The sequence below is a fragment of the Diceros bicornis genome, unplaced genomic scaffold (assembly GCF_020826845.1).
Source record: "Diceros bicornis minor isolate mBicDic1 unplaced genomic scaffold, mDicBic1.mat.cur scaffold_67_ctg1, whole genome shotgun sequence".
Lineage (NCBI taxonomy): Eukaryota > Metazoa > Chordata > Mammalia > Perissodactyla > Rhinocerotidae > Diceros > Diceros bicornis.
The window spans coordinates 2939777-2948390 of record NW_026691553.1 but is presented as its reverse complement, the minus strand read 5'-3'; the positions used below and the strand labels follow the sequence as shown (position 1 = coordinate 2948390).

The window sequence follows — 8614 nt, the reverse complement described above, 5'->3', positions numbered from 1 at the left end:
CCCCACATCTGAGCGGTTAAGAGGAAGGCGGGGCTCCAAGAAGGGGCGGGGCTTGCTGCGCGGGCTGCGCACGAGCCAGAGACCCGGATGCAGAGCGGTCAACGGACGGCGGAGCTCCGCGTAAGGGGCGGGGCCTGTGGCGAGGGGCGGGGCTTTGGCAGAGACCCCGGATGTGGAGCTGGCGGAGGGAAGGCGGAGCTCCGCGTAACGGGCGGGGCTGGCAGCAGGGGCGTGGCTTGAGGCAGAGACATCCCCAGACTCGAGGAGGAAACGAGGCGGCGCGAGCTTCGCGCGGGGGCTGGGCCTGCGGCGCATGGCGGGGCGCGAGCGGCACGCGGCCGGGGACGGGCCCGAGTGACGTCACGCGCCGGCGGCCCGCCCCCTCGCGCCTCCCGTCGGCCCCGCCCCCTCGCGCCTCCCGTCGTCCCGCGCTCTGTGGAGACGCCAAGATGGCGGCGAGTCAGTACTTCGGCTTTTCGCAGGGCGCCGGCCCGCAGTACAGGTAACGGCCCCCGCGCCGCCCGCCGCGCCGGGAGGGCCCGCGGGCCGGCTTCGTGGTCGGAACCGGGCGGGACGCGGGTGGGAGGCCTGCTCCGGCGAAGATGGCGGCGGAGCGGGCAGGCCGCGGCCCCGGGTCGTGTCTGTCAGAGGAGAGCGGAGGGCCCCTGACGTGGGAGGGCGCCCGGGCCTGTCGCGGGGACGCACGCCGAGCCTTGCTGCGTTGGGGAGAGTACCCGAGGGGGCGCCCCGAGGAGGGCACGGCGCCTGAGAGCGGGGGAGACACACCCGGGAGGGTATCTGGCGGGCGGGGGGAGGGGCAGAGGACGGAGAGCGAGGATGTCGTGACCCTGATGGGGTGGGGAGAAGATGGAGACCCGGGAGGGTCCCTGGAGGGGCGGGGGAGGGGCAGAGGAGGGAGGGGGGAACACCGTGACCCCTGATGGGATGGGGAGAAGATGGAGACCCGGAGGGTACCTGGAGGGGCGGGGGAGGGGCAGAAGAGGGAGGGGGAAACACCGTGACCCCTGATGGGGTGGGGAGAAGATGGAGACCCGGGAGGGTCCCTGGAGGGGCGGGGGAGGGGCAGAGGAGGGAGGGGGGAACACCGTGACCCCTGATGGGATGGGGAGAAGATGGAGACCCGGGAGGGTCCCTGGAGGGGCGGGGGAGGGGCAGAAGAGGGAGGGGGGAACACCGTGACCCCTGATGGGATGGGGAGAAGATGGAGACCCGGGAGGGTCCCTGGAGGGGCGGGGGAGGGGCAGAGGAGGGAGGGGGAACACCGTGACCCCTGATGGGATGGGGAGAAGATGGAGACCCGGGAGGGTACCTGGAGGGGCGGGGGAGGGGCAGAGGAGGGAGGGGGGACACCGGGACCCTGATGGGGTGGGGAGAAGATGGAGACCCGGGAGGGTACCTGGAGGGGCGGGGGAGGGGCAGAGGAGGGAGAGAGAACACCGTGACCCCTGATGGGATGGGGAGAAGATGGAGACCCGGGAGGGTCCCTGGAGGGGCGGGGGAGGGGCAGGGGAGGGAGGGGGGACACCGGGACCCTGATGGGGTGGGGAGAAGATGGAGACCCGGGAGGGTACCTGGTGGTGTGGGGGAGGGGCAGGGGAGGGAGGGGGAACACCGTGACCCCTGATGGGATGGGGAGAAGATGGAGACCCGAGAAGGGGACCTGGTGGTGTGGGGAGAAGATGGAGACCCGGGAGGGTACCTGGAGGGGCGGGGGAGGGGCAGAGGAGGGAGGGGGGACACCGGGACCCTGATGGGGTGGGGAGAAGATGGGGAGGGGTCGAGGGACATGGGACGTCGGAACTCAGTGGAGTAGGTGTTTGGGTATTAAAGATCCTAGTAAAGCACAGGGACCCAGGGGACCCGGGCGTTTGAGAGGGGAGGGAGAGAAAGGAGCCTAGAGGTGGGAACCAGTGGGAGAAGGAGGGATCTATGGGTAAAGACACATGGAGCATGTGTGTACCCCAAATGTACAACCCCCCCCCCCCCACACACACACCCACACCGTTCTCCAAGGCCAGCTCCCTGGAGCGTCTCTGCTGTCTCAGTCCTGCGGCCTGGCACTGGGGCAAGCCCCGGGCAGGGCTGCGGGGCTGGCGTCCCTGGGGGAAAGTGCCCCCTCTCCCCTCCATTTCCATTTATCGCCCTTGTGTCACTTTCCACCTGGGAGTCTGGCAGAACCTCGGGCCAGTTCCTCACCCCCTGGGGAGCCAGCCATGCGTGGGAACCCGCCCGTAGGCAAATGAGACAAGGTCTGCCCACGGGGCCTCTGCTGCGTGACTCATCCGCACTCAGCCCGCTGAGCATGGTTAGGGCCGGCGGGGGGTCAGTGCGGCCCTCGGCCCGGTCTGATACCGCCCCGATGTGCTCCGTGGAGCGGAAGGCCCCAGACCGGGGCCTGGGAGCGGGGTGCTGGAAAGAAGGGGTGCTCCTCATGATTTCTGCACTCAGTGGTCTCTGCGGTGCAGTGTTTGGCTCGTGGTGGATTTTCTGTCGGGGAAAGAATGTATGGGCAGCTGTGTCGTGGAGCGGAGCGTTACGTTTTCGTTTGCTCCTCCTTCGTTCCCGTCATCCGCGGTGGCGTGCAGATCGCCGGTGCTTAAAGAGGCAGGACTCTGCTCGTCGGCACACTTGTGCAAACGCTCCGCCCCCCCGCTGCTTGCCAGCTCGTTCGCCTTTCCTCTTTCTGTCTTTCTCCAGTGCATTCTTCAATCAGACGTGCAGAATCATTTGAATGTTATAGTTTCTGTTAAGATTACCTTCCAGAGGAGAAATTGAGCGTTTACACTGTTAAAATAGGTCATTGCTGAGCTTCGGTAGATGTTTTTTGTCATTTAGTTTGATTAATGCACCTACTAGATATTAACGCAGCTATTATCTGTATTCTGATGATTTAGGTGATACAATATACGCATGTAACTCGGGATGTGAAACTACCACAAACCGAATGTCGAATTAGTCTGTGTCTTTAGAATTGTCCCCGAGAGTGTGTTATTCCTTGAGAAAAGAGTAGATTTACCTATAACTAAAACATGGGAATCATAGCAAAATAAATTGCAGTCTCACAAAACCTTGAAACGAGATATCTGCATTATCTGAATGATGTTAAGTTAACCAGACATCGGGGGAGACAACTTTTACTTGGAAGCTTTAGCTGCTTTTAAAGTTGATGTTTCTTGTATAATGCGCCATGGAAAAACTGATTAGATGACAGATTTTGTGAGGACCAACTTTACGGTGGCATTTGGACAACAGTATTTACAAAGCCTGTTTCATGAATTGCTGAGGCGAAGACAACAGTTTATTTCTTGGAGGAATTTCGAGTAGGTTTGCTTGGCTTCTAAAATTGACAGCCGTAGCCCTGGACAGGAATGTTCCTTACATCATCGTTCGTAAATGGGGTTGGGATCTGAATGGTTTTTAAATTGTCAGTAAGAAGTGGGTGCACACTCACTCTTGAAGGCACAAGAAAAGTTTGCAATTACCTGTTGGTGATGTTGCTTATCATTTATTTTATTTCATGTGGTCTTTTAAATTTTATAAGGCTTTTTTAGAGCTAGAGGTAGTGCTGCAAGTATTCAAAATTAATTCAGAATTAAGTATTAATCCCGTGTGGGAAATTGAGTTTGACGGTGCTTTTAATTAGCCCTGAGTCCAGGGCCAGCCCCGTGGCTTAGCGGTTAAGTGCGCGCGCTCTGCTACTGGCGGCCCGGGTTCGGATCCCGGGCGCGCACCTACACACCGCTTGTCCGGCCATGCTGAGGCCGCGTCCCACATACAGCAACTAGAAGGATGTGCAACTATGACGTACAACTATCTACTGGGGCTGTGGGCGGGGGGGGGGGGGGGGGGGCGGGGAGGATTGGCAATAGATGTTAGCTCAGAGCCGGTGTTCCTCAGCAAAAAGAGGAGGATTAGGGCCGGCTCCGTGGCTTAGTGGTTAAGTGCGCGCGCTCTGATGCTGGCGGCCCGGGTTCGGATCCCGGGCACGCCCCAAGGCACCACTTCTCCGTCCAACCCGAGGCCGAGTCCCACGTACAGCAACTAGAAGGATGTGAACCTATGACAACTATCTACTGGGGCTTTGGGGGGAAAAAATGAATAAATAAAATCTTTAAAAAAAAAAAAAAAGAGGAGGATTAGCCTGGATGTTAGCTCAGGGCTGATCTCCCTCACACACACACACACACACACACACACACACACACAAAAATAAATAAATAAATAAATAAATAAATCTCATTGGTGATGAGAACACTGAGAGCTCAGAGCTGTGTGCTGGAGGGCTGTGACAGGCGGGCCGTGCCTGTTGGTACATTTCCCTTCTCATTTACCAGTTTTGTTAAAATCCCACCCATATAGCTGTAGCTGGCTCCCTCTGCCTCTGCGTTCTTTTTTTTTTTTCCCCCTGTGAGGAAGATCAGCCCTGAGCTAACATCCATGCTAATCCTCCTCTTTTTGCTGAGGAAGACTGGCTCTGAGCTAACGTCTATTGCCAATCCTTCTCCTTTTTTTTTCCCCCCCACAGCCCCAGTAGATAGTTGTATGTCATAGCTGCACATCCTCCTAGTTGCTGTATGTGGGACGCAGCCTCAGCATGGCCGGAGAAGTGGTGCGTCGATGCGCGCCCGGGATCTGAACCCGGACTGCCAGCAGCGGAGCGCTAAGCCACGGGCCAGCCCTGCCTTTACGTTCTTGTTACATCTAAATAAGATGGCTGCTGGATTTTGGTGTAATACTTGATTTCCCATCAGGAGAAGCCCTATTTTAATAAGCTTTTGGCATAAGTTTTGATAAGCTGCATTCTCTTGTCTGGAGAATGTCGGGAAGTGGACAGTCTGGTTGGAACCCCATCAGACTCTGGTGGTGGGTAATAAGGGAAATTGCTGGCTAGCAAGTCTGTCTTACGTGTAAGTCCCAGATACTTGATGTCTCATGGAGTCCTTGCAGTGATCCTTGAGGTGGGTATGATGATGCCCATTTTGCTGGTGAGGAAAATACAGCTCAGGGTGCAGTAACTGACGTAGGGTCCCCAAGGTGCTAACTGGGGGGTCCGGCTAGGAGTGCGGGCTCCCAGGCCGGGGCCTCTGCCCCACAGTTGGCCGTGCCTGAGCCTAGGGACGTACTCGTGGTGGCAGAACCTAGCCTGAGCGCAGCAGCGTGGCTGCGGGGCCCGCTAGCAGAGAGCGGGTTGTTGTCCTTCTTTACAGTGTCGCCTGGAGCCTGCCCCTCTAGTCCTGGGACCCACTCACATTGTGGTTCAGGGCCACAGTCTTCAGACGTTACAAACCCACCCTCCCTGGAGTGAGGAAGCCAAGGAAGTATCTGGTCCGGCGTCATTGGGATGGTGACCATAACGCAACCTCTCTCAAAAATCTCCCCCAGAGGTGACAGATAGCCTGGGAAAGGCACCGGGGCCATGCCGCCCGTGGGGAGCAGCCAGGCCGCCCCAGTGCCGGCAGACGGAAGATCGCCCGTCACCACCCCTGCCGGATTGGGATCCCCTGCTCGGTCAGGTATGGCTGTGACCAGACTCAGGGTGGTCCTGGTCGTGCCCAGGGCAGCCTCTAGTGCCTGCCCCCCACAGTCTCCAGACCCTTCCAGAGTGAACGTTACCCGCCAAGGTTCTCCCATCCCCTGGGCTTCAGTCCAAGGAGCAGGCTGCTGAGGGGGATCTGGTATCGCTGCTTCGGGGGCCGGGTGCACAGGGACCCCTGCCGCCACACCAGAAGCGGCGTTGTGTTAGACACCCAGGAAGGTGGGCCCGTGGAGCCTCTGGCTGAGTCTCCAGTGGCCCTGATGGTGACTGCTCCTGGGCAGCACCTCCCTTTACTCCCCGGGGGATGGACAGGAAGGTGATCTGGAAGTAGGGAGGCACATGAGTCTTCCTGTTAGAATGTGGTCCCTGCAGTTGTGTTAAAGGCCCATCTCAGGAAGGCTAAAATGCATGTTAGGGATCTATTGAAAGAAGTCTGTGGAAGGTAATTTTGAGTGGCAACTCTGAGCTACAAACAAAAACTTGATTTAAGTATATTTTAGGGAAAACCTTTCAAATGAAAGAACTATGTTATCTTAGCTCCGATCACAAGTAAATTAGGTACATTAAAATTTTTGAAGTGTGGATTTTGAATTGTCATTTTATTACCAAAGTCAACTCATCAACTTCAGAACATAAGTCAGTTCCTAATGGAGGTTTTTTCCCCCCCCAAACATATTCTGTTTCTAAATTTTTTAATAGTTTTATATGTTACCTTTTGTTTGGATCTACCAACATGTATATTTAGAATTATCAGAACACTTACATCAAATTTAAAAGCATTTTCAAATGATCTTTTAAAATTGTTTTTTCATGTGTGTTTAATTGGTGTTCTTTTGTGTGGTTATAGAGGTAAGGGAACAAAGACTGTTGATCTGGATAAGGAACTGAGTAGTCTTGGAAACAAGGAAAACACACATAGAGGGGGTATTTGTAAACCTCGTATTCACTCTCTATTTTATGTTAGTAAATGGAAAGTTCGTGAAATTTCAGATCGGGGATTGTAAAGGGCCAGACGTGTACATAAGTGAATCGAGTCCAAGGTGGTGGAGAGTGTATGGGGGCATCCAGACAGAGCCTGCCCCCCAGCCCCGTCATGGACACGTGGGACTGACCCCAGTGTGGCGAGTCTTCCCAGGTTCCCGGGGAACCCACAGTCCCCTTTCTATGTGAAACCCTACAAGTTTTAGATACCAGCACCAAATTCAGACTCACGGGACAATTGACCCTGCCTCTACTTTATGAGCTCTGCCTTATGTGTTTAAAAGTTTAATCACAAAAGGCTAACGTAGAAGATAGTATAGACACATTTGATAATTAAAAGGAATAGTACATGTCCCAGCCAGGAGGAAGAGCCCTCCATATTCATTAGTTTTAGTTGATTAGGAAGGTTCTGGGGGTTTTATTGTATTAAAAAGTTAATATCAGTTTTGTTTTCATTGCGGCCCTAAGTTGTTCAGACAGCTTATCCATCTAAGCCAAGTGGTGCCGTCTCATTCAGAACAAAATCAGGAAGCTTTGACAAAGCACAGAGATTTTTTGCTTGTTTCTTTTGTCTTTGTGTGTCTTTTTCTATGTCTGTGATGCCTTTAATCAGAATTGTGCTGTTTACTTCTAGAATATTCTTTAGAATCTTGACTGGAAAAAGATTTGGCACCATCCGCAGTCTGACTGGTTGGCAGTTGTTCCCTCGTTCTGTCCTGGGTACCCAGCGAGGTGTCTGCCACCAGCTGGGAGCTCAAATTCTCTGCCTGTCTTTTCTATTATACTGGTGTTGTATGATCATTTTAAGGCGTCCGGATTTCTTCTAGCTGGAAACTTCATTTGTAAATATTTTGGGGAGCAAGACTTCTTTTTTTTTTGGTAGATATTTTGTTTTGCACAGTTTTTTTCCCCCCAAAAGTAAGTTGCTTTTGTTCATTTGCCTTTTTTAATTAACGTATCCCAGGTCACTTATTTGTCCCTGTTGACTGAAAATCGAGAATTGCTTCACTTTGATTCTGTGGCATTTGTATTTTGGAAAGGCAGTTCTGGTGACTGAGGTTAACTCCTTGAGGAGTTTTGCTCTCTGGGAGCAGAATGAGCTATATAACGTCTAAGACCTTTGGAATGAATGTTTTATTTTATTTATTTATTTATTTTAAAGATTTTATTTATTTTTTTTTCCCCCCAAAGCCCCAGTAGATAGTTGTATGTCATAGCTGCACATCCTTCTAGTTGCTGTATGTGGGACGCAGCCTCAGCATGGCTGGAGAAGCTGTGCCTCGGTGCGCGACCGGGATCCGAACCCGGGCCGCCAGCAGTGGAGCGTGTGCACTTAACCGCTAAGCCATGGGGCTGGCCCTGGAATGAATGTTTTAAAAAGCCAGTGGCTTCTTTTTAGTTTGGAACGTCATTGGTTGAATCCAGGGCTTGGCTCGACCTCTGTCGTGCTTGCTCCTGAGACCCTGAGGTTGGCTCTAGTCCTGCCTCCCTCTGTTGACACGAGAGGCACATGCGTTAGACCAGTGTGGACGTGGCTGTGGAGGTGTTTTCACACCTTAAAGCAGCAGGAGGGGGCTGGAACCACAGATGACCCCTCACCAGTCCCAGAACCGTGGCCTTTCCCCAATTTGGTTCCCAGCAGTAAAAAGGCATGGCCACCTTGATGCTGGTGGAAATTCTTTCACTAGCTCTGCTTCTAGGAGGGCGTGTACGTGATGCTTTCTCTTTAGCTCAGTGTAATACCATCAAGACAGCGTTCTTAAGACCCTGACAGGCGGGGCTCACCGCGTAGCCATCCCCATGTGGGGACCATGTTCCTTTTCAGAGGATGGAGGAGGATTCCACTGGTTCCACTGCCACAGAACCTGGCTCACCCTGAGGCTCGGGAAAGGCCGGCACCAGTCTCTGGAATCCGGCCTTGGGCCACCGAGCAGCCCGGTGGCTGTGTCTTGAGGAGCTGGGCTGGCCCTGGTTTGGAGCTGAGACTCTTGACTATACTTCAAAGAAGGTTGCAGGTAGGGGCGGGGCAAGAAAACCCTCTGTCATCTGCTCAAGAGCCCGAGGACTTACTTCATC

General features: G+C 54.3%; 1 protein-coding gene across 4 annotated transcripts in view; it reads left to right on the top strand.

The window, feature by feature from the left end:
* Positions 1–211: 211 nt before the first annotated feature.
* The window catches only part of ZFR2 (zinc finger RNA binding protein 2), a 39232-nt gene continuing 30829 nt past the window's right edge, over positions 212–8614 (top strand). For all 4 annotated transcript variants that reach the window (XM_058537543.1, XM_058537542.1, XM_058537541.1 and 1 more), the window contains exon 1: positions 212–502. In XM_058537543.1, the coding sequence (XP_058393526.1) occupies positions 450–502 (53 nt within the window). In that variant the 5' untranslated portion in view covers positions 212–449. The remainder of the gene's footprint in view (positions 503–8614) is intronic.